The 27,484-nt window shown below is 35.0% G+C and overlaps 1 protein-coding gene and 1 long non-coding RNA gene across 3 annotated transcripts in view; one reads left to right on the forward strand and one right to left on the reverse strand.

Annotated features, from left to right (window-relative positions):
- Positions 1 to 7,541: 7,541 nt before the first annotated feature.
- LOC149574755 (uncharacterized) overlaps positions 7,542 to 27,484 on the forward strand; it is a 131,131-nt gene continuing 111,188 nt past the window's right edge. Inside the window, exons 1-2 of one of the 2 annotated variants that reach the window (XM_089814571.1) lie at positions 7,542 to 7,715; positions 15,621 to 16,088. In XM_089814571.1, coding sequence (XP_089670697.1) covers positions 7,656 to 7,715; positions 15,621 to 16,088 — 528 coding nt within the window. In that variant the 5' untranslated portion in view covers positions 7,542 to 7,655. The remainder of the gene's footprint in view (positions 7,716 to 15,620; positions 16,089 to 27,484) is intronic. The other variant, XM_089814572.1, reaches the window with a different exon arrangement.
- The window catches only part of LOC149574756 (uncharacterized), a 121,688-nt gene continuing 111,154 nt past the window's right edge, over positions 16,951 to 27,484 (reverse strand). The window contains exon 3 of the long non-coding RNA XR_016360090.1: positions 16,951 to 17,360. This is a non-coding gene — a long non-coding RNA (uncharacterized LOC149574756). The remainder of the gene's footprint in view (positions 17,361 to 27,484) is intronic.

A 27,484-nucleotide genomic window follows, 5' to 3' on the forward strand; every position in this document is an offset into this window, starting at 1 on the left:
CTCCCACACATGAGGTTCTCTCCACTTTATGAATCAAGATTGACATTAGGAGATTTACTATTGTTCATTTCTTCTTGCATATAGGAAACCTTTTTTTCACCTTATGATGATGAAGCCTTGTAAAGACATCTATAAGAAGGATGGCCTAAATGACCACAGTTGTAACATTTAATGTTTGTGAAATATGAGCTTCTTCCAGAGCTCCCAAATCTACCTCGTCCACCAATATTGAAACCTCTTTCTTTGTTGTAGTTACCTTTGCTGCTTGTATCACTTCTATATTCAGTGAGTTTGGAGTCCCCTTGATTCTTTGTTTCATTACTCCTGCCACTATATCCACCCCTATGAATGCCTCTTGAATCTCTTCCTCTGCCTCTACCTCTTGAAATAGTATCCTAGTTCTTCTTATTCTTCTACTCCACCTTAAGATCCAGCTGAAAGCATTTGTGGATAGTAGTAGGGGTCCATAAGCTAATCTCATATTGGATGCTTCGTCTTAGTCCTCCCAAGTATCTTGCTACTTAATACTCTCCTCTTCTTGAACCTTGGATCTTAGGCATAGTTTTTGAAATTCTTCAGTATAGGAGGAAACATCCATGTCTTTTTGTTTCAAGCTTTGTCTTTTCTTGTGCAAATTAATCTCATAGTCTTCAGGCAAACTATTCTCTCTTATTTTAGCCACCATATCTCTCCAATTAGCTATTGGCTTCTTACCTTCTCTTTCCCTCTCTTCTTGGAGAAAGTTCCACCACTTTAGGGTTGGTCCCCTCAATCTTGATTTAGCGACTTTCACTTTTTGAGCCTCTATGACTCCTTCACACTCAAAGTGATTTTCCATTCCATAACTACCTATAAATCCATATTACCATTAAACAAGGGTATACCCTCATGAGCTTTTCCACCTAAGGCTTTAATAGCTTTAAGAAAGGGTTCTTCTTTCAATTGAGGATCAGGTTCAGGGATTATATCCTCTTCATTCACTTCGTTTCCCTTGTCTTCACCATTTTCCAATTTCTCTTTTCACCTTATTAGTTGCCTCTGCATCTTCATCAAATTTAGTCTTCATAGCCTCTAGGGATTCCTCTAGGAGTCTATTATTCTCCTTTTTCTATTTGTCACCATGGTGGTTTCTCCCATAGACTCTAACATATACAATGTCATAACCCAAACATTTCATAGGCTCTAATACCAATTTGATTGGGAGGTTGCTCTATACTCTTGTCCTATTCTCTTCTAGGACTCATCAAGGCTCTATCCTGGCCTTCTTGGGGTTCACTATATGGCCCCCTTACTAGAAGAATGCTCACTACAATTCCCCTCTCCATTCTAGGATCTCCCTAACAACTTCTTCATACAAACAACCCTTCATTACTAGGGTCAACAACTTCCCTTTCTACTCACCAAGATTCTTCCCATGGCCATGATTGGATGTAAGACTTCTTCTTCATTCAATTTGATTAGGATGTGGTCTTGCTCATGGAATCCACTATTCTTCTACCAATCTCATCAAATCCTCTTCATAAGGCTAGTAGCCCTTGAGCCCCTAATCAAGTCTCCTATTAGAGTTTTTTGCAAATAACTCATAGAAATTTTTAATAAGGCTACAAACAAACTTATTTTCCAAATACTCTCTTTAGAGTTCTTGAAGTTTTTTTAGGTCTTGGACCCTCAAAGTGTATGTACATCATATTCCTAGAATATGCCTTTTTATAATGGTTTCAAGGGTTTACAATAGTTTGTCTTTGCAAGTATTCAAATAACAACTTAATGGCCTTAATTTCCAACCAAATCTTGGTCTAGGATTCTTCACTCAATTCTCTATGCACTCACACTCTTGATTAACACAAACCAATCCATTCATCACTACTTTTAACCTCTGCAATCTTCCTAAACACCTAGTCAGGTACAATAGTCTTGTAGAAGGCTTCAGTTTAAAAACAACAAATCAACTCCAAATGTTCCCAAAAATCATATTTACAATGTATATACAATACTCTAATGGATTCGAAGAGGCCATGGAAGTTCAACCTTTGAAATTCAAATTAGAGCCATTCCTAGCCAACTTACTATGTACACAAGACAGTAAATAGGTCACTGTAAAGAAATTTACCAAAAACCTATCAAAAGAATTCAACTTGCAAATCCAATGGTACTCCAAGAAACTAGAAAGAAATTGATAACTAATCATGCAACAAAGATCTCCAACTCAATCCATTAATGTGTGGATGATTGGCTTACAAACGAACTGAGAACAAGTTTTCTTATATTATTGATTGCTTCAAGCAACAACTTTGAACACAAAGAACACCAACCCTTTTCTCGGGTCTATCATGAGCTTATATAGCTACTTGACACATATGGCAACTACTTATATGACCCTCCAACTAATTTTGGAAAAGTTGCTCTTATTTTGTCAACGTTACATCTTTTTGCATTCTAAGGCATTCTAAACTCAAACTCACTCTTAATTAGCCAAATTTGGTTGAAATCAACCATTGAACACATTCTAACATATTTCCACTCATTTTGGGGTCAAAGTCAATGTTTGTCCATCTTGGACCTATTTAGATAACTAGAGTAATTACAAGCTTATATGAGCAACTACTTATGCAACCTTGTGCAAATGACCCAAGTAACCCCTAAACAACTCAAACACACACACACTTAGGATTATAAATCATCCCTTATTCACTTGTGATCTAGCCTGGACCACTACAAGCCAAAATTGCCCTAGAGTTTGACCAAGTCTTTACATGTTCCTACACCAAATATATTCCTTACTTTAGATCTAGAGTTTAATAATTATTCACATAAATAAGAATGAAAATCCAAAAATTCTTTCAAATCCAAACCTTCAATAATCTAGCAAGCACAATGTGAATGAAATTTGTAAAAGGGATTTCAAGACTCTACATTAATCACCAAAATGACTCGCAACCACAAAGAACAATTTCAAAACCCTTAAAAACTCTAAAGGTTTAAATAAATTGTTTAAACTCTCAAAATTCAAACAAGATCCAAAACCCGATAAGCGTAATGAAACAATAAAAAATAAGTTTTCTATAACTTAATAGACTCAATCATGCAAAAAACAAAAATAATAATTTAATAATAAATTCATTTAGTTAAGTCTCTCTTTACTCAACTTTACTTTAAAAGATTAAGTTCCAATTTTATAATAAAGAAATTTTTAAGTTGCATTATTTGATTTTAATTAATTTAAAATATATAACTCAACTAATAACCAATTAACTCAAATTACTAAACTTTAAGTTTAAATTATAATTCAACTCTACTAAATTGAATGTGCAACTTTAATATCATATTGATATTTAATTAACAATTAATATTTTTAGTACACTATAATGTACAAAATTATAATTAATAAATTTAGTTCAATATAATATTCAACTTAACTCTTTAAAATTGATTTATATTATTTGTGCAACTTTTAAATTGGATTTTGATTTAAAAATTAATCAAATCTTTAATTCCATAACTAGACTTTTATATGTCTTTATAATTAAATATAAATATTTAATTAATTCACAATACTTAACTATTCTAATATTTAATACTCCAATATTCATAAGATTTAATTATTCTCATATCATTATCTTAATAAATTCATCTCACCAAGTAATAAATGGAAAAACTCACATGACTGAACCAAATGAAAATAATTCTCAAAGACCATCACGTTCAAGCTTAGGTTCACGAATTCATGTCACATTAACAAATTCGAATGGGTAGTGAATCAAATACTTGTCCTCCTTCCTAGGAGAATAATAAGTTTAAGTTGGGATTTGGACTTGAACATTATCTCCCCCCTCTCCTACCATTGAGATATTGCAATAGGAAACACACATCTTGGCAATCTTGGAAAGTCAATACCCGATACTTGTAAACCTACATAAAAGACAAGCATGTATTAATATAAATCTAAATAAATACACAATGGTGGGGAGCGATCTGTGATTTAGATCTTGACTCACAGGTGACTATGACTCCCTTCCATCATACCACATTAGACATGTCAATCAAAAATGTAAAACTAACACGCACTCCATATACATGCAAACATGGGGTAAGTACAATTAATAATCCATGAGTATAAATACCATTTCCTAACATAAGAATCATATCATCATGAAGATAATTGTAATCTTCAACTGGAAGCACATAGTATACCATCATTATGAAAATAACTTTAATCATTAATCAAGAGCATATAAGGCAACATCATTATAAGCAAGTAATTGTCACTATTCATTAACATGATAAAATCAATTATTTTATATATCAAAGTACTGCATTCCAAAATAACTAAGAAAGTAATATGTTCATAGAAAGGCTTGGTAGTATTTAACAATAAAATCTACAGTGATAGCAAAGGGTGGGTACTACAACATAACTCTACAATTATATTGTAAACTTTGTTGATAATACATTGGTCTATGTTTTACAGTTAGGATTTTTCTCTCAAAATGGTTTCCTCCACATAAATGTTGTGCTTTGTGTTGAATTTATGTTTTGTTATATTGAAAGTACTTATTAATCTATAAAAAAAGTAAGGATTTTTAAAAAAATTGCATGCCCTTCTGCTTGGATATGTGTAGTCAGTGTCTTTCATGCAATTGTCTTCTCTTCAAGGTGTATAAGAACATCTATCACACTGTAATTATTGTCATGTGGAGCATAATCAAAATCATAGGTTATTTTGCCCCCACTACCATCAGTGTGATTTTCCTCCAAATGTATTCTTTGAGGGTTTGGGGGCAGTGCCCGCAAGTTGGGGTCAAGGGGAAGCCCTTGCGTGGCCAAAAATAACTTTATTAATGTAAAAGGAATTGGGAGTTATTTTTGTATTGGATCATACATTCTAACCCTACTTTTCTAACCAACATAAGTCTTATTTAAAATGACTTGAAGTTAGGGATTTTCGTATGAGAATTTAGTAGCTTCTTGCAGTGGTATTGAATTACAAGGGATAATAGATTATAATTAGGTTGAATCAATGGATAATAATAGTGAACTCCTTGTTTGGTGGGCATGTTAAAAAGGCCAGAGTTGTTGTTGCACCAACAGATCAACTTCTTAATGCTCGATACAACCAATATACATATAGAACCATGGGAGGCAGTTAAGCCATGTCGTGAACCGTGCGAGGGATAATGGCCCATTGCTAACAATCCCCCTCCCAACGTCACTCGTTGCGACTTGCAAGATTCGAATCTGTGACCAAACTCTAATACCAATTGTTAGAAAGGCCAAAGTTGTCATTGCACCAAAAGATTGACCTATTAATGCTCGATACAACCAAGAGTCTTATAGATCCACAGGAGGTGGTTAAGCTATGTTGCGAACCTTGCAAGGGATGTTGGCCTAGTGCCAAGAGGACATGCCCCAAGATTGGGTGAACCAAATTAAATCATTGTGTCTTCTATTCTATTTTTGTGTTATCTATTTCTTAGCATTATTGGTTATATTTGTATGTAACTAGGATAATTATGTCTTCTAATCCTAAGAGTATTATGTAAGAGATTCTATATGATGTGCACAAGAAGATGCGTGAGGGAGTTGTAATGTGAATTGTGACATTTTTACCAACTCGTGAGGTGTAAGTTAATCTTATAAAACATATTTGATAATAAATACTAGTTAAAAGTGGAACACCCTAACTTGGTGCATGATATTATGGCTTGTTGCATGGTGTGGGAGTTGCATAATATTTCAGCTTTTGTTGACTCATCAATGCAATGAATATTACAATTTGCATTGAGATTTGGGCATGTCATTTAGCCCATTGTAATCTTCCATAGTTTTGTGAAATTGTTTTATGGTTTGTAATTTTAGCTCAATCATATATTAGATTCTTAAGATGCATATTGTAGATTTGTGATTTTGCAAGAGCTTATGTTAGCCAAATATCTACAAATAGAATTGTTGTGTAGATGAGTAAGATATGTTGTAGTCAAGTGAATAGAATTATGATATAGAAATTATGTAAAATTTTAGTTCCATTGACCCATTAAGACATACATTTAAACTTTGCATGGAGATCTTGACACTTCATTTAGCCTATCATATTATTCCATAGTTTTGTGAAACCATTTTAACGTTTGATGTTTGGTGTTGATCATATATTAGATGCTTAAGATGGAGATTATAGATGTGATTTTGCATGAGGTTATGCCAGCCAAATATCTTCAAATGGAATTGGTGTACAAATGAGTAAGATATGCTTTGATTTTGTATTGTATCCATTAATTGGATTTTCTTAGGGTAAATAATATAGTTATTTTATATTATATATTAGACGTGGTTGCATGTTCTTGCACATGTGATGTTGCTTAATATAATTATTAGATTCAACTTGCTTAAAACCATTCTCAAACATTATGTAGGATGTTTTGTGTAGTATGACACGTAATCATAGTAAACAATATCAACCTTAAAGAGGGACTTGTAATTAGGACAACAATATCTATACTAATATTTCCAACCTATCAAATTCATTAATAAACAAGTCATGTAGAATAATAAAACACCAAAACATTGTTGTTTTAAAATAATGGGTCACAAAACATAGTGACCTTATTATGGTTGTGATTATGAAAGCAAATCATTATAGCATTTGTCAAGACTTGGCATGCTGGTAAGCTTAACCTCATGTATACAACATGCAAGTTCAACGTGTTTCATAAGAAATTTTTATGATTATTAACATCATATGATATCTATGAAAAATGTCTTAGTTGTAAACAATTTTTATTAGAACACAATGTTATTAACACATTTGATGGAGGATCAAAAGGGACAACCATCAAAAGCTTATACGTTTTATTTTATGTAAAATTTTGTTTATATAGTTTATTTATGAAAGTTGTCTCATTAGAAATAATTGTCCTAGTACCAATTAAAACAAAGGCAAAGAACTCATTTGAATTACCACAACTTCAAGAAAAAAATTACTACAAAAACGAAAATTGAATTATCTCCCACTAATTACGAGAAAAGAGACCTAAAGTGGCAACAATAAAAATTATATCCCATTGACTTATGATTATGTCCCATTAACTAATGTGAAAGAGACCAAAAGTCCTTAAAACAATTAGATATCAATGACAAAAGAAAATACAATATAAATCCAACTATGCATATATCTTTTTGTGAGCATTATGTGTTCCATTAATATTGTGAAAGAGGCCAAAAGCTTGCAAAAATACAATTAGATATTACATAAGAAATACATTACATTCAAATAAATACATTTATTTATGTGAAAATTAGTATTATTATTGAAATTCCTAATAATAAGACAGTTCACCAATTTAAAAATATTGTTTTGACGATTAATTATAAATAATTGGCCAATAACATTAACCTTCTCCTAATGCCCTTGAAAGTGTCAAGGTAGATGATCTACCATGTATACCATTCCGAGCAGTTAGAATAAAAGATACGACAAATATTGAACCTTGTACATCCATAATACGTATTACATAAAATATAAATGTTACCTCTCTGTTTCCTATGTCAAAAAGGATACGGCTTGTCATAATATGTTTACATGGTACGCAAAACACATTTAACGATAATAATAATCAAAGCAAATTTGACGAGCTCTGCGGAAAGTGCGAGCCGGCAACGACATGTTGACGAAGAAGCTTTCACAACTCCGCAGCAAAGTTAGTTTTTCGGCAGGTTCTCAGGTCATCTGAATTCGATTTTTGCTTTGCCGAACATGATTATTTTGTTACGAGTCGTATATTGATCTCCCTTTGAATCAACTTCTGACGTTTTCAGAGCTAAGATTTAAAAAAAATTTATTAAGACTTGAAATTTGAATTATGTAACTTTTCTTAAGCTAAGATTTAGAAAACTTTGACTAGGACTTGAAAATTGAATTATGTAACGCTTTCACAGCTAAGATTTAGACAATTTTGAGAAAGGCTTGGAATATTTGAATTCACTGTGTCTTAAGCTTCAAAACGACGTTTGAAACAATCAATTTTGAAGATTTCCACGTCTATTAGGAGCATTAGATCTTTACAGCCTATGATAGTGATATTGAAAGGTTTACTTTCGCACGCTGTATCAGATTTTAACATCGACGTATGTTATGGCTGTGCTGGGGAAAGGACTTGTTTAAATTTAGCGGCTCGTTGCGGTCGATTTTGGCAAATATTAGAAAACTTGGATTAGAGAGTTTAAGTTTCAAATTGATGTATGATTTTTCATTCAAAAATCAGCGGATCTTTACGGTGACTTGTGGGCTAGTATCTGAAAGTTTGGACTGCAAATGTTTCAAGCTTCAAAAGAATGTCTGATCCTGCCGGCAGTTCCCTGAAATCCTTGGATTTGAAGGTTTTTCACGTCTGTTTTGAGAATTTTTATTTTCATGTGCGCCAGAAATTAGGGACTGCAGTTATAGAGAAGGGAATTGTGACCATATTTGACTTTTGGAAAGCTTGAATTCGATGTTATTTGTCGATATGGCTTTAGAAATAGTCCACTTGAGGTCTGAATATTTGATTTCTCTTTAAAAGGATTATATATTTGATTAATCTACCAAATCTCTGGGATTTGTAAATTATGAGGTTGAGCTTTTGGCGTAGCTGAATATTATGTGAATTCTAACGTGTTCTCATCAAGCGGGATAGAAACTGCTCAGATTGAGGATAATAATTACGATGTAAAAGTTATATGCAGACATTAGATGAATGTAGAGGCGCTGTGGGACAAAGGCTGCATTTTAATTACTTAAATTGATTCTCCCTCTTACATTACTCAGCCGTCTTGTCTTATTATAAAACCAATCTTACCTACCGTTATGAAATATCCCACACTCACAACAGTAGTAAAAATTGCACAATAATGGAGCGGCAAAACAGAGACATTGACATTGCAACTCTATCTGCAATATTGGAATTACAACTGTCTACTACGGATTGATCTGTGTTGAAATTCACGGACAGATAACGATTACAAGTTCAAGGCAAGAATGAAGTTCTCGGCTCAGAATTTTGCTAATGTGCAGATCTGAATTGCATAGGAAACTCTGTGATCAAATATAATTGTCACTATATTGAATGCTCTTGTCAGAGTGTACATTCTGTCTCTTTATTGTTGTAGAGCCTCAAGCACCGCAGCAATGATAATGATTGTATGCATTTGCCAAATACTCAGAGGTCATGGAACTGTTATCAGGGAAATGCTCTGAATTTATATATTGTCGATGCTGATCTGAACTATACTGCTGGTAGACGCAGTGCCTTCCTCTAAATAAGGTTATCACCTTCTATGATCTCAATTGACTCTTGCAGACGGAGTGCCTGTGTGGATGAAGTCTCTGGGAATCACAGGAGTCCGATGTCACAGGGGTTGAGATCGATGAGATTGCAGCCTCTGTATAGGTCATTGGCAAATGATGATATCGTAATCAGAATCCAATCTTAAAATATGAACATGGTTATTGCAAAGATAATCGGTGAGTATCTTCACACAGTAATCCCCTCCCCTCTGCATTGCTCAAATCAGTCTGGTGTGTAATAAACATGGAAAACACTGGTGTGTAATTGTGATGATGATTGCGAGTGTACTTTACAAGGTATTGTCACCTACTCCTCTGAGCTTGTGATTTGAATCCAATGATGGACGCTGAACATGAGATGTCTGATCCCCGATTATGAAATAAGATACAGCTGCAAGTAATCACTATAGTATGAATGCCGAACAAGAAGAGAGACCACTGTGAATGATGAACCTTGATCAAGCTTGATATCACAGAACTGCAATAGGATGTATTTCTGGTATTAGTCCAATTAGGTCATGAAGTGACTGCACCTAATTGGAGAAATAACAAACTAGGGAGGATGTCTCACCTCGGAAACTGCACTCCAATTTGAATTCCCAACTAGGAATCACAAACACAAGAATATGTAATGCTGAATGGTGATGGTGAACTACAATCGAAGGCATTTTTATATGAACCTCTTAACACCTAAAATTAATAGGGTTGGCTAACCTAAATCGGTGCCCAAAAGACATGAATTTAAAATAGATCCTAATTATGCAAAGGTGGTGCACAAGTGTGCCCCCCTAAATGAGCCCCATTAGCTCTAAAGGGACCAAAAGATCTAATGGAAAAAATAAAAATAAGTTTGGGTAAAGAGGGGCATGACAGTCTCCCATTCCCAGAATTGCTTGCTGACAGACAATTTCAGATTAGGATGCTCTAAAATCTGCTCTCCCGCACATGGCATCCTTAGCTGGTGAGTCCTTCCACCTAACAAGATACTCATTGATTGTGTGTAACCTGAGCCTCCTCTCCATCTCAACAAGTTTTGCCTCCTTATCAAGTGATGGAAGCTCCTCATAGATTATGACACGCTGCCTAAGAGCCTTCTTGAGGCAATAGACATGAAACACATTGTGAATCTGATTTCCCTTTGGAAACTCCAACTCAGAGGCTACCTCTCCTATCCTCCAAATTATTCTGTAGGGTCCATAAAAGTGAGGCTTAAGAGTCTTCGCTCCACTTCTCTTTAACAAAGACTGGTTGTAGGGCTGCAATCAAAGATAGACCAAATCTTTGGGCTCAAAACTACGCTCAATTTGGCTCAATTCTACATACATCTCCTGATTTTGGACATCATGTAGTACACCACAACGAATCAAGTACTGATCGTTCGGGGTAAGAACAGTGGCAAATATTTCTCTGTCATTTCTCCGAAGTTAAACCTAAGATGATATCCTTGAGTCATCAATTTATTGACATTTTCACCATTTTGTCTCATTTTGGATACTTGCAACAATAATTAAAAATTCAGAGATATTCTAAACATAATAGGAAAGAAGGTTTAGTGAATATGTATAGTGAAGAAAGCAAGATAAAAGATTCAAGGAGGGCTCCCCATTTATGATTCGTTTTAACTTTTTGAATTTGTGTACTGGGGTTTCGCTCACCCAAGCCTCCCCCTCCTTGTACTCTCCGTACTCAAGTAGAAACGCATCCTTTTCTACCCCCTCATCCACCTAGAGCATGTTGCACTGAAACAACACATAATCTTCCATATTCCAATGGAATAGAACATTCATTGAGTCCAAGTCATTTTCCAAGCATCCTTCCAATTTGAGAACTCCTTCCTCATTGGGCTCCATGTGTCACTTCCCTTCATCCATTTCTTCCTCCGCTTCTAACTCTGATAAAGACAATAAGTCTTCACTCACCATTTGGGTCTTCAGATCAATTGCAAATTTCTTGCTGCTACTCTCCATGGACAGGGTGTTCCTCTTCCAATCATGGTTTACTTTTGCTTGCACCAACCAACTTCTATTGAGAATTGCATCACACCCCTTTCTCTTCAGGGGGATTACCACAAAATCCAAAATGAACAATTGGGTGTTGATCATTACCCTTTGTGCCATCAGCGTATTGATAGGTTTGAGTCCATGTTGGTTTGCACCTACGAGATTGAAATTTGGCGGCCACAGTGTAGGTCGCCCTAGATTCTTCCATGTCTCCTCGAGTAGGACATTAACACCCAATCCTCTCTAAATGATGGTGTCCATCAAGTTGGTGCCAAGGATGTCCATCTCAACCACCGCTGGATGTCTACATGTGTAAACTGCCGGAAACATCGGGTCATTATTTGCCTTATTATATTTCACTTAGCTTGACTTCATCGTGAGGTGCTTGTCGTGTCATGTGTCTCCCTCCTCTTGGCCATCATTTCCTTCTCGACATCCACCTTTTCTTTGTATACCCTTTGGTTCTATGTAGTGGGATGCAGATAGGTGACCTTCTTTCCTTGCCCTTCGATGACTGCTAGCACCCCTTCCTCTGTACCATCCCTTTCAATGTTTAACAAATTCACCCTAGACTTTGGAAAATTTGCATCCTTGTGGTCTCTTGGACCACACCACTTACAAAGGAATTTTAGTATTTACTCTCTCAAGCAGTCTTTGGCAAAATGCCCCCATTGACTACATGCACAACATTGTATCATTCGCTGTCCATAATTAATTCTAAATGCAATTTTGGCCAATGTTATTGTTATTATTGGTGTTATTATTGTTGTTGCTCCTTCCTCCTTGTCGGTTGTTTTGATAGCCGCTAGATGATGCCATAGTGTTGTTGGGTTGTATGTTCATCATCGTTGTCGAGGTGGACGGTTCTTCTCTCAACAAGACTTGTTGTCTCTGTCTTTATATTATATGGGCATTCCTTCATGGAATGATCCTTTATCTGGAAAATGTCATAAACACTTTCTCTGGGCATGCACCCTTGGTGTGGCCTTCCTCCTTGCATTCCATACACCATAGGTCACCATCCTCGTTCCAGCTGGTGCTACCCTTCATCATTGTAAACTTTCTCATCATGTGAAATATGTCCCTTTTCTAGGGCTTGGATTTTCTTATTCGATTCTTTGTCATTGCTCTAGCTCAAAGAATCAACGTCATTGGACGATTTTTTTCCCATTTTCTTCGTTCTTTTACTTTCACTAAGTTCATGGCCGTGTTGTATGCATCAACATACAATGGTGGTGGTACGATCTTCATCTTTCTCTTGAGGGAGGGTTTTAATCCTTCAATAAACCAACGCTTTTTCAGCCCATCTGCTAGCAAGCTTTCTATCTTCCAAACCAACTTCTTTAGCCACCGAGTGTACCCTTAGACAGTTTCATCCTTTGCTTGATTAGTATTGTAGATTTCAACATTGATCTCATTGTCATCTTAGAGAAACTAGAATTCTGTCTAGAATGCTTTTTTAAGGGTTGTCCATGTAGAGACTTGTGGTTGATCCACGTTAGAGTCTCCGCAGATGACCACTCAAAGCAACATTGCTGGAAATTGTTTTGTCCACTCATTACAGTTTGTTACTCCATTGGTTGTCCAAATTGTTTCGCATGTTTTACAGTGTTGTATAGGATACTCTTTCTCATTGCCTATAAATTTTGGTAACTTTTGCTTTTGTGCCATTATAACTATTCTAGTTATCGGTTGTGTTGGTATCCCCAAGCTTGGTATCCCCGAACTATAAGTATTCAAGCTTGGTAGATTGCTTTGATTCACGTGCCCCCGTGTCCCTCTGACACTCATGGTTGCACTAGTATCCCTCACACCTCTACCCTCGACCTCTTCTCCCTCCTCCTTTCGGATTTCCCTTGCTTCTACTCATAGGGTTAGAGTTAAGTTCCCGAACCGACTTCTCATTTCCTTGATGAAATCTTCCTCTTTGTTCACCACATAGTGTTCCTTATCGTCAAACTCTTCACCATGGTCCTCTCTACCAAACATCTCTCGGTGTCTGCCACCCATGACCTCACCTTCACTAAGAACCTCTTTCAGTAGTCCCTCTACAAGTCTCCTCGATAGCCTCCCACTCATCTACGTGTTCTTTTTTATTTTTATCTTTATTTGACTGGTTTGGCATAAATTCATTCTTTGTGTATGCAAAAGAAAATAACACATGATATAATCACGAACACTTTATTAATTCATTATTTATGTACAATGCATGTCACCATACGGACATAATCATAACCCTCTATGTTCTTCTTTATTCATATTTACCATCAAGAGTTTAGTTCATGTCTGCCTTTTGACGAGTTTCATCCCTTACTTCTTCCTCCCTTCACTGATGACCGTCTTGTAGGATTTGTTGCATTCGGTTCTCCTTGTTGACCTCCTCCTGATGGTTTTGAAGGGCAAGGAATGTTTGTGCCAACAATCAAGGGAGATGTCATGTCAACTAATCTACTAGCGGACTCACTCTGAGGGCACTCCACACAACACTCTCTAGTACTTCTCTTGTGTGGTTGCTTTCCTAACATGAGTTTCGATAGATGTCTATAGTAATGTCATAAAGTCCCATGCCAATGCCCATTTGCCTTCAAATAGTTTTCCTCTTCTTGCTCCTGGTGTCTACTTTCACCATACTCTACTGGCTGCCCCATTGCTTTTTGTTTGCCATCCACACTCCATCACTTCCCGATATTGTAGAGGTAATGGTGCCAAATGTTTACTGCCTACAAGTAAAGTGAATTAATGCATACTACTGATAGAAGGATTATAAAAAATACAAATAAGTGCAATGTAATATCAAAGAATTGTCATTTCTTCCATTAATGTCAATCAAAGTTTACATCTGATTATGGTTTCCACAACAGTGAAAATGACAAATACTGAAAATGATACCAATGACGATCTCTTTCATCTAAGAGAGTGTACATATAAACCTTAGAGGGAGTGCAATGTGAACCATCACGACCATAACTACCTACCCCTTGGCCATAGTAACAACCAACGATATAGTTAACTCTTAATAACATGTTAGACAACAACATATCATTATTCCCGACAACAAAGTTGAGTTACTAGAGGGTGTGGACATTTCAATTTCCACTAATCTTGAATATTGTGGACATCTATCAATTTCATGGACCACCAAAGGATGATATAGAAAACCATGCCACAACAATTGCCACAAACACCAGTGGAGCAGATTGAGAAGTTCTTGGATAACGTCACCGTAATAAGCCCATGGCGTCCTATTAACTTTTATGTGGGGACAATAGGCCGAATGTAAGATTATGAGCATGTTGATTTTCTAATTTTAATAATACAAGTTTTTGTGCCCTTCCACATTCAATTTTGCGTTGCATTTTGTATGTTTGGTTTCAAGGTTAGACAATTCATTTTGGACCCTCTAACCTTGATTGCATCAGGTGGGGAATTTAGTTCCAACAAATTTTGGCTCGACATAGAGATTGTGATAACGTTATAAAGAAATAGTATATAACACAAGTATAGAATCTTACAATGGTGCTTACTTTATAAATCCCTTGTCCTATAAGCATATCTTACCATAACAAGTTTTATAAACATAATAAAATCTACCTAAAATCCCAGATAATTGCAAATGCCTTCTACAAAAGGAAACTAGAAATGCTCCTATTTATGAAACTCCTTTTTGGGATCTCCCAGCAAGTGCTTGAATGTTCGTATCAAATCCTTAGTATTTAAGTATTTAAGTTGAGAAAATGCCACTAACATACTCAATGCATCATAGACTCCACTCAGAGGTCACACAGAAAAGTATATTAATGTGACAGAATTCTTCTTGATCGCATTTCTGTAACTAAGCTAATCAAGGGAAAATAAACAGGATATTCTATGAATTGGCGTCTTTAGATTTTTTCTATTTGAGACCATTTATTGTTCTCATTTTCACTTGAAATAGATTTACAAGCTGATATACGGTGGCCAAAGCCCTTACAAATCACCCAAGAGCTTGTTAGATATTGCATGCTAATCAAAAGTTGTTATAAATTTAGTTTTCACCATCCAATGTCCCTCAGTGAACTCTCACAAAATTCATGAAATTGCAGTTGTAAGATCTTATGTTTAAGATATTGCCTTAAGACAAAAATTTGCTTTCACATGTGTGGTTGCAGTCTAATCCATATCTCATTTGAAGTTTTGACAGTTATCTGATTATTGATGATCAATGTATAATAGGTTGCTTCCATTGGACTGGTTTGATTTCACTACCAGAATGTCAACAACTGTTTGCGGTATAATTAAATGATATTTTGTTTCTTGGTTTGCAGGACAAACACAATCGATATTCAAGAACTGATACTTCATGCTCTGCAAATAATGAATTTGACATTGTTCCAAAGATTGATAACTCTGATAATTCTGATCTGTTATCTCATTCTACAGAAGATAAAAATGTGATATCAGATTCTGGGGCTTCCCATGCTGAATATTGGTTTCCTACAGATTCAGTTACAAATCTGAAAACGAAACCTATTGATTTTTCTTATTCAGAAAGTCCAACATCAGATACAAAAGTGAGTTTGGGCCAATCTTCTGCATTTGAAGAAGACATTAATATAGGGCCTCCAGTGTTACCTCCTTATGAGCATTTAGAGGAACAATTCTTGGAAGATTATGAGGATTATTTTCAGCATTTGTCAGTGGATAATATTCGAAAAGAACAGTATCCAAAGATTGATTTGCAGAGTCTTGCATACTTCGATTATGCAAACTTTGCACTCTTTTCACTATTTCAGGTACTTGAAAGCGGTGCTTTTCTATACTTTAAACGGGAGTAGTCAACTTTTAGGTTTGGATTTAAGAATTAAAACAGATTTATTTTGGTTTTGTAAATGGAAATAAGTTCTGGTTTTCTTCTTCATTTCTTACTGAAAATAAAGGAAATTAGTTTGGCATTCACATGCTATTGATGATACTCGAACATTATTTTCTTCATATGAATCACTTTTGTGGTACATTCATTATCCTTAGTTTTTAAGTGTTAGGGTCTTCAAATATAAGAGAAAGTATTTAACAACTGAATTATTTTAAAAGAAATCATTTTATCTCATATTAACCAGTGTAATTGTTTACTTATAGTCATAGATGACCTTATATTGGGGTTGTTTTGAAACATTGAATTTTCTTTTTTATATTTGTAGGCGCTATCAAATATGATAGTTCTCAAGGCTTAGACACCTAATCTGGAATTCCATTTGTTGCATGCTGATGTCATAACTAATCAGCATTATTTTTGTTTGGGTTATTTGATAGGGCCAAAGTGCTCTTAGAGTTACTCGAGTGTGAGTATTTTATGCTCTTTACTCTGCCTAATGGTATTGAGTCACATTTATGATTGTCCAAACATCAGTCTATTGTACTTGGATCCGAGTATAATATAGTGTTTCACTTTAAGTCAAAACAACTAGGTACATGTTAGTTCACTACGCTAGAATAATTACAAATTTTATTTATCTGTCTTTTTAAGCACACTAAGATAGTTGTATCAATCAATAATGTCACTTGATTTATGCACTCGGTTGACTCTTAGCTAGTCTGGGTTGGTTTACACTCTATTTATTATGCTAGTGTTACCAATTTAGCCTACCTCCTAAATTGCTATGATAAGCTTGCCTATATATTGCGCTAGGTGTTTTAAGTTGCTGATCATACATATTACAAAATGGTTTGGATGCAAAATGTAAAGTACAAAAATTACTAAAAAAGAGAAATTGATCATTTTTTATTCAAAATACATACAAGTACCAAAATAGTACACTTTATTGAAACATATTTCAGAACTATTTTGATAAGGTACAAAATGTTCAAATTTTAAACAGTACTTGATATAATGTATTCAGATACCACACAAGTCGTGGTAACTCCTAATATAATATCTGAATAAACACATTGCATAAACAAAAAAGTACTAGAGAAATAAGGGGTAGAGCCTCTATTGCCTCGATGGAAGGATTGTTGATCTGAATGTTGAAGAAGATTTGAGCTCGCATCTCCATCTGGGAATAGACCTGCAAAATGTAAAAGAGGAGGGTCAGTTCATATGAACTGAGCAATGGAAATCATTCCAATTATCTCTACACTACTTAATGTTCTTACAACATGGTTATTCAGATAAAAGCATTAAAAGATGCAAAGGCAAGAGAAATATCTAAAAGCAAAGCAGGTTTTATGCTAATAAGTTTGTTTCATGTGCAGGTACAGGTATCAAGTTTGAGGTTGTTGAAGGATCATGCATAAGTTACACGCATGAAGCCTTTCGATTGAATCATGTAGAGGCCAAGATTGAAGGACTGAAGAGATTACCGAAGGGGCCACACATAAACTACAAGCGTGAAACCTTCTGGTCAAATCATGTAGAGGCGAAGATTGAATACATGGGAAGACTGTTGAGGGGGCATACATAAATTATAAGTATGGAACCTTCTTGTTGAACTATAGTAGAAGATTGAAGACATGGGGAGATTGTCAAAGGGACATACATAAATTATAAGTATGAAACCTTTCAGTTGACTCATGGAGGGATTAGAAGTCTACAAGTGCACAATCAAAGATAAAGTTTTCAAGCATGTACAACAGGAAGTAAAAGATGTATCAAATCTTAGATTTTATGGCAAAGATTGAGATATGTAATGAAACTAAATAAAGCTACAAGAAGCAACAATAAGACTTTGTGTTCTTTAATTGGCTGGAAAGAAATCATTTACAGTTTGAACTCTCATATGTTGGATAATAAATTGGGACAGTAATACAATAAGACATGAGTGTCTCCTCATTATTGCCACAAATGTTTCAAATATACAAATTAATTACCATTCGTTTATCAATAATTAAATCTGAAATAGCGTTGAAGACTGCAATAAGTGTATGTACAGAAAATAAGTATTATGTTACACAGTTTGGGACAGATTTCATGGATAAGGTAATTGTTATTTATGGAGAAATTCCTTCTTTTGTAATCAAGGTATATGACTCATTCAAACAATGCTGGAATGAGTCTTCAATCAATTGGAATATGGAGAAACAAGAAAAATGGAAAAATCATCTTCAAAACAAAAAATTACAAGTAATGATGGGACTGTTTATTTTCTTAACAAGGCAAAAAAGGAACTGTGTTTTCTTCATGCTTTTACAATCATAATGCATTCAAGCAATAACAACAGAGGGAATTGTGTTTTATTCACAAGTTAGAAAGTAACCAGTACTCACGCATCAGCTACAACAGAAAATCATAGAGTACAAAATGGAAAATGACAGCTAAGTATCAGAAATATTAGCCACAAAATTTGAAGAACAACCCTCATGGCATGGACAAGTAGTCATGGCAGATAGAAACAGATCAGCCTCAGCAATTTATAAAGCAAATATAGTAGAAAATAAAGATCATATTAGTCTGATACTCAATAGCAGAACTATCAACTATGCCCTCACAGCAACCAACAAATAAGTCAATAAAGGAAAAGGAGAAACCCAAAACAGAATTGGAGAAACCTACTTACAACAAAGAATAGGAAATACGGCTCCAAAGGATAATATCCAAAAACATGGCATCCAAGACACATCAACCTAGAACTCTCCAAGAAGCTCACGCATCAAGAACCCAGCATGAGGAAGAGCTCACGGCAACAACCCATAACAAACACATTCACAATAGAGCAAATGAAGATATGGAGCAAATACGACAACCAATATCTTAGAAGAAATGGAGGAACCCGTGAACAAGCATGAAACTCACGCATCAACAGTCCAACATGAGGGACAATGAGCAACCCATAACAAACCTAGCACTCATCGCTATAGCTGGTAGCCAAATCTATGCCCAATAGTAGAAATAGCAACGAAATGGAGGGAAAGAACTCACGAAATAAATCAAGAACCATGAATGACAACAACCAAGACAGCCATGACATTAGCACTCTCAGCTAGAGAAGGAGAAATGGAACTCACAACCAAAACCATGAAGAATAATGGCGTCCAAAAAATCGCAAACAGTATGATGCTGGCTAGGGTTCTCAAAACCCTTCTTCTCCTTCCAAAAAGCATGCACCTAATGAATGAAACCATATGTTCTTTGACTTCCACCTTTTTTTGCATTGATCAAATTAAATTTGGTTTGATATACTTTTGGGTCTGTATGCGAAGAGAGTGTAAATATTCTATAAACACATTTCATTAAATTCTTATATATATCAAATGATGTTTTATTTTATCATTTTATATATATATAAATTTATAAAATGTTTTATCATATTTCTTTTTTATCATATTTATCAATATTAATATGTTTTATATTTAGTAAATAAATAATAAATAATATTTAATATTTATCAAACACATTATATTGATAAATATGATAAAAAAGAAATATTTGCATAAATCTTGTAAAATTAATATATCAAATGGCTACAATTATAAAGCCTTTGTTAATATTAATTATTATAAAAAGGGGGAAACAAGCGGATGAAGCAATGCAAAGGATAAGATAACTATGAAGCTAGGACTCTATTTTAAGATCTGAAGTGATTTTCAGTTAAGTCTTTCAATAAAGGCAAAGAGTTCTATTTTTAGCAGAGATAGACTATTTGAGTTAACTGGACGTTACATGAAGTTCATTCTCAGATAAAGAGATAGTTTGGGTTTCTCATGCAATTGAGGGTATTTTTGTGCTATTTTTGGCATATTATTGAATAGTTAAGGCCAAATTTGCATGCAATTCGCTTTGAAAGCCTATTTTATACAATTTTGCATGGCTATTGATGAGTTTCACATGCTATATTTTTTAGTTGATTTTGAAATCTGAGTTAGGGTTGTATGCATGATTTTGAGGCGATAGAGGCAATTTTCCAGTTATCTATCAATTGGATAGGTGGTTGAAAGCAATTTTCAAGGGTTTCTTCATAGTTTGGATCAATTTTGATTTATTGTTTCTATGCATATTTTTGATACGATTTTGAGCTCTATTGATTGTACATTCACCTCATTATGAGATATCTTCTTTGGGGCTCAAATTTTTTTCACATTGCAAATTTTGAGTTAATTGTAAGAGCACTTTGTAGCAGAGATTTTTTCAGCATTGATTATATAGATTTAGCTGTTTCTTCTCATTGATTCTCGTGCAATATTGTGGATTCTTTATTTTTATGTTGTGTTTGTCCTTCATTAAAGCTATATTCCTTATTACATGTTAGAATCTCGATACTTGTAATTGTAGGTCTTTGTGTGTGTCCTTATTTTGTTTGCAGAAAATTGGTAAAGCCTAGGTTTTCCTTTCAAAGTAGAAGATTCTAGGTCCTTGCATAGTATCACTTTTGTAGTTGTATGTTTGTCTGAGTATTGTGAATCATTTGTATCTTGGGTAATTGGTGTTTTATTAAAATTGAAGTTGCATACAAATCATCAGTGTATCACCTCATTTAAGTTAGTATTCATTATTTTCATTCACTTCTCATCCCTTTTCTTGCATAAAATTTAGTTTTTAGGTGATCATTATTTAGGAACCAACCTAGCTTCCAGAGATTCATCTCTCATTTTAGGACAACCCACCACCCAAGAGAGTTTCCATGTTTCAATAGGATAGCTAGATATTTCATCTTGCTAAAGGCGCAATCCTAATTGACAACAACTAGTTAAAAGTGAATTATTTTGCTCCTTATTGAGAGCCATTAGGAATCAAAATCTTGCAACTTGAACAAATCATTTCCTTGATTCACGGATCCAAGAGATCTATATATTTGTTTGTGTAAATTTGCTCCATTATGTTGAAGAGTTAATATCTTTAATTTGTTTCCAAGTGTTGTAATTAGTTCATATGCAATAGTTGTTGGGTAGATTTGTTGTGTATATGAAAACTATAATGAAAACATGATCAATATTTCTCACTCATTAGCTCTGAAACATATGGAAAGATACTGGACTCAATTCTCTATACCTCCTACTAATGTCTCAAGAAAAGGTTGTATTGTAATAACTTCAATGTTCCACTTCATGATACTGCACATGGTGGTGAAGGTGATGATGTGATCATTTGGATGTTACATGCTATTGCCTTGAAACTTTGGAAACTTCCTCAAGCGATTCCAAAAATATTGCATTATTCTACAAGAATCTAAGGACCTATATTTTTTTCTTACTGCAAAGGACATAAAGGAAATTTGTTGGTATTACAACAATTGTCACTAATCTCTTGTAGAGGTTCCTTATTAAATGCTAAAAATATTTGACTTCACCCACAAGTACTTATACAATGGTTATCAACTAGACCAACAAATGTAATGTTCATCAATGTCATTCATGTATATGGATGTTTACATGTGAATGCATAGGTGATACTTGTTGGACCCCTATGATGCCACTTGAATGACATGATTGAGGTGTTGGACCCCTAGTCCAGAAGAGGTCGACCCAAGTCGACCTCTTCCCCAATGATTGTGGGGCTCGGAGCCCAAAAAGTCTCGAGGTTCCAAGTTGTTAACTTCTGCTCTCCAATTGGCCTGTATTGTTTTCCTGCCGTAAAACTAGTGTATAAGGAGGCTTGGAGCCTTCATTTTACAACCATAAGAAAACATGATATAATCTTCAACTTGAACACTACATTTATATTTTGCATTCAAGGAGCTCAAGTATTCAAAGCATTCAAGAAAAGGAGTTTTCATCAAGCATTGAAGGATTCTTTGTGAGCATTTCCTCTTCAAGATCTACCATATTATTGGTTGTCAAGGGAGGAGATCTACATCAAGGATTTCATCATCTTCTTCATCGATGCACATTTACATCCATGGTTCTATGATGTGGTTATGGTAGATCCATTGCAACTTGTGGAGATATCCTACATTTACATACCGATTCCAACATTTACAACATACAAGGCAAAATCTTTATTGACAAGGGTTTTTACAAGCAAGGTAAATATTTACATTTATCTTGTTCAATTACTTACATTTACATTTCTCAATTTAAGGTTGATTCCTCAATCTAGGGCTTGACCAAGGCAAGCTCTCATCCACCAAACAACAAAAACATTTATTGATGTGTGCAAGAGCAGGATAGTGCAGATCTAAAAATAATTTTCCGAGAGCTTTCCAAAGATTTTGGGCTGACTTTGTTACAGTGCCCTAGGAACATGGTGACCTCGTGAGAATTGTTCCAAAATAGTTACCACCAGGTCGGCCTGTTCTCTGCTCCTTGGCCAAAAAATCAGTTTCTAGATTTTTTTGGGTTTTTCATTTTGTTTAGAGATCCACAGTCAAATTTTCAATTAGAGATCTAGATCCGCACTTTTCAAGGATAAAACACAACTTACACTATTCATCTCAAGGTGGGTCTTTTATATTTCATTTCAATTCATAATTTTAGCATAGTTTTGTATCTTAATTAGGCTGATTGCATACACTTAAAATCTAGATCTACATTACTTAATCAATTAGTTCAATTATGCATGCACATAATCACACACAGGTCAAAGAGAGCATTTGCTTATATTGCATTCCTTTTCATAATTCAAATTCAGTATTGACATCCCTTCCTTTTGGGCCTTGGTAATCTAATTTGGGGTTCAAAGAGGAATCATATTTGGAGATTCTCCTTTTCCCTACACATACATTTTGAATGCTATAGCACGTGAAGTGGAGGCCTACATCCTATTAAAGCACTTCCATTTCACCACTAAACATTTTGGTGAACCCGACCTCATGCTCCTTTTCTTTTTGGAGTTAGATTGTTTACATTGGGCGTTTACCTTCTTTTGGTGAACCCAACCTCTCCCCCCTTTTCTCTTTGGAGTTAGATTGTTTACATTGGGTGTTTACCTTCTTTTGGTGATTCCAACCTCTTACCCTCTTCCTTGGAGTTGGATCTTTCTTTCTTGCAATCTCTCTTATTTGACAATTATATTAGGTGTTTACCTTCTTTTCATGAATCCTTGCATTCCTTCTTTTCAATCTTAGAGTTAGATTTAGCTATCTCTTGTGTGGTTAGATCTCATTAGAGTTTCTTTTTGTGATCTCCCTTTTTATGAGCTTAATTATACTAAGTCCAACTTATAGCATTCCCATTAGGAGAAGCCATAGACTCACAGGCTCCTTTGATCATGTTTCCTCTTTTCTCCCTAGGAGTCATAATGACACTAATATCTTTTCTCAAGATCTGAGTAGTATACTAGAGCATAACTCTTCTCACTCATCCCATGATGAAGATAAAGCCTTAAGAGTTCCTCCTTCACAAGTTGATAAGCTCTCTCATGAATTTGATAAATTGGAAACTTAGCTTGTGCAAGAACATCAAAATCTCGATAGTATTGCTGCTATTGAGGCTATTAAGAAGCTTATTAATAATGATGACAATAATGTCTCTATCTTGCATGGTATATCTCATCTTATGAATTCTCATGCTAAGCCTTCAACGCAATGTGCTCAAGAGTTGGGATGTCCTCCAACTTGCACAATTGTTGAACCTTCTATTCCGATTTCCACTACTCTTTCTAGCATTCCTACATATACTCCACCTCTTATGATGACTTCTACACAAGCCTACACTCCTCTAAGTGTCGGTCTTTCTAACCTTTCACTTCCCGTGAGTGTTCCTCCTACTTCCATACCTTCTTCTTTACCTTCATATAATGTAGTTTCTTTTACATATTCCAAACCCTTTACCCGTTCCTTCTAATCTTGCGCCGACATCTTTGCATCTTCCTTCCACTTCTTATGATTCTCCTAAGACATCTAATATATCTATGCCTACTATCGTGTCTTCTGATCCCACCATTAGTAGCTTAGTCCAAATCGTCACTGCGTTGCAACAAGTGGCCCAATTCACTCAATCTAAGTATGAATTTCCTACATGTGACATTGTTAGTCCCCTTTCCTTAGATATCGTTCATGCGGTTATCCCACAACATGTTGAGGTTCCTCATCTTGAGACTTATAATGGTAAGGGAGATTCTGTGATTCATGTTAAGATTTTCCAGACTACATGTAGTGATTTTGCGCTCAACTCTAGACCAATGGATAATTTGTTTCCTCACACTTTTTGGGATAGAGCCTTGCAATGGTATTGCTCTCTACCTCTTTATTCTATCGATTCTTTTCAAACTCTTGCTAGTGCTTTCATTCAACAATTTTAGAATAATATTGGTCCACAAGTTTTTTTGATTGATTTGATGCATTGTAAACAAATTGTTAAAGAGAAAGTTACTAATTTTATTGGTATATTTAAATATTTGTATGCTTAGATATCTTATCCTGTGCCTGATCATGATATCCAACATATCTTTATTTCTAATTTACAAAAATACATTAGAGATAAGATTCTCCTTACCAAGTATAACTCCTTTTATTGTCGTTGTGCAGTGCTTCACCATTATCAGTTGTTATTTTTTGAGGATCGCTTGTAGATGTAATAGCATTGCTTTCTTGGTGTGTGTTTTCCAAATGCAACAATCACTTACATTTATATTGATGTTAAGCCATGAATAGACATGTTCCTTTATGGGACATGTCTATTTGTTAATCAAATAATTAATATAATAATATATTTAATCATATATATATTATACTAATTTCTCTCATATATTTGTATCTCATATACTTATATACATATGTTTATCCAACAAAAGCTATCAGACATCAACACTAGTTACAAGTGAGTCAACTTGAGAGCTCTACTCCGATGGCTCTTGTTTCTAGTTATAAGAGTGACGCTGCCAGTAATCAAAACAAGTTGTCTAAACCTAACAACTTCATCAAAATCAAGTCAACCAACACAATTGTTGATCACCAACACAATTGTTGATCAAGTGGCTACTACATCTAAAGATCTGGCAATTTTTTCCTTTGCGTATCATCCTAATCGCAAGTGCACTCAATTATCCAAATCTTTACCTGAGATGACTAAATTGATTCATGCTAGAGTTCTTGAACTTCCTCCTATCCATCCTATTGACACTAGCAAACCAATACCTAAGTCATTTAATTTAAATGTTTTTGTCAATACCATTGTCAACCAGGTCATGATACTCAAAGGTGTTATGCTTTGAAGAATGTAATTCTTTTAAGAATGTTATTCAAGACCTTATTGATTCTAATGCCATATCTATTGATGCTTAAGTTAATAGTATGTTTAAATCTGTTGCATCTAATCAAAATTTGCAAATTTACACTAATCCTTTGCCTTCACATTCAAAAAATGTCATTAATCAACCTCCTTCATCTAACATTGCTTATGATGATAGGATAGAAGAAGCTAATCATGCGGTTAATCATGTTGAGTCTCTACCTCAAACCCTAATTTCGTCTCCACCTAAACCTAAACAAACACCTCCTATTACCTTTAGTCAGTCTGATATGTTTGTTAGCATGAATGTTGATGGTATTCCTTTGAGGGAGTATTCCAGGCATTGCCAGAGCATGTGGATATGATTGACATGTTGCATTCATGATTGTGTTTGTCATTGATGTCAACATAACAGTGTTCTATGAAGACTAGCAGAATTGCAGATAGAGAATGAGGTCGTACAGAGAGAGAATTGATGATTAGGTCAAGCGTGATTAAGGACATGTTCTACACTATATCCTAATGACAAGGTTAAGTGTGCATCAAGTCAAAAGAAGATATGCTTAATTTACAGAAAGCAGTAAGCAAACAAAATGCCTAAAAAGTAGTTTCTGATGATTGATTTGTATCTCTTTACAAAGATACAATCATGATATGTGAAGTTATATAGTGACAGTAGACAGTCTGATGATGATGTCAGCAAGTGCACAAGTTGTGGAGTTGCACATGTGAAGAGTTGTAAAGACTCTGAACTGGTAGTGTTGTGTAATTGTAATATTATTAATTATCTTAATGTGGTCCTATTATAATTAATTGGGAAAGCCTCAAGGCCGATTCAAGGAATTTTTTTGAGGACATGGTATGAGAGAAGGTATTTTTCTTGATTGTATGTAATGTGATCGAGATAGTGCGAACAAGAGCAGTGTATTTGGTAAATGCGAGTAAGCGATCCAAGGGATTATTAGATGTGAAGTTGGTGATCTTGTATCAAGATTAGGAGTAGAAGTTCGGTTGACAGGACAAAGGAAGAGGAAGTACAAGTACAGTTCATTTCTATTATTGTGCAAAGAATAATACAGAGATCAGTTGGACAGTAAGTTCAATGATCTTGCCCCTGAAGCTGTTTGGATAGTGGGTCCATCTGCCTTCTACAACTCCTAACAAGGTTGGAATCTACTAACAGGGATTCAAAGTCTCCTAACAGGGACTGATATGTAATCAGTGCTTTTGTTGACTCCTAACAGGGTCAATCCTCTAACAAAGAATATTTATATTAGTACATCATTTTGTGGGTACCATCCCCACCGGGGTTTTCCCTCCAATCAAGGGTTTCCCTAATTAACATATCTAGTGTTATTGTGTATGAGTATCTTGTTAAGGTTGCTGATTATATTGCTCATATGGTTAAGGATTAATAAGTTTGATACTTGTTATAATAGTTGCATAACTGATTCACCCCCCCCCCCCCCCCCCCCCTCAGTTATATTGGTGGACTTTACTTTCTAACAATGTTTAGGGTGCCTAATGGTCACTGAAGAACATTTTTATAACAAACGACTGCATAAAGATATCTGTGATACATCGCCTTTGTAGACTCAAACTTGTAACAATTTTCTTTACCGTTGTCAAGGTTCTATCAATCTTCCAATCTTCTTGTCACTCTCACAAAAAAGGTTGTTTATACTACCTTTGTTGTTATTCCCACTATCGATCAATTTCAAGTTAAGCTTGGTATTCCATGGCTTTCTTCCATACAAGTTGTAGCTTCTCCTATTCACAAGTGCATTAAATTCCCCCATAATGGAGAAATTGTCATTGTTAACCATTCCTTTTACAAACCTTCATGTCCTTGAGATTGTGCTAAGATGGATTTTTGTTGGCTGTCTCTTCCTAACAAACCACCTACACGCCCTGATCATCTTTATCACTCTCATCAACAATACAAGGTAGACAAGACTCTTTAGCTTAGCCTTCTTAAGTATAATCCTCCTACACCTGTCTTACCTAGTCTGTCCCTTCAACTACCACTTCTAGAACTATTTTACCTTCTTCGTCTATTCCTTCAACTACTATTCTTGAACCTATAGTT

Source organism: Cupressus sempervirens, chromosome 2 (genome assembly GCF_028749045.1).
Source record: "Cupressus sempervirens isolate cs-2001-9-10 chromosome 2, ASM2874904v1, whole genome shotgun sequence".
NCBI classification, from domain to species: domain Eukaryota; kingdom Viridiplantae; phylum Streptophyta; class Pinopsida; order Cupressales; family Cupressaceae; genus Cupressus; species Cupressus sempervirens.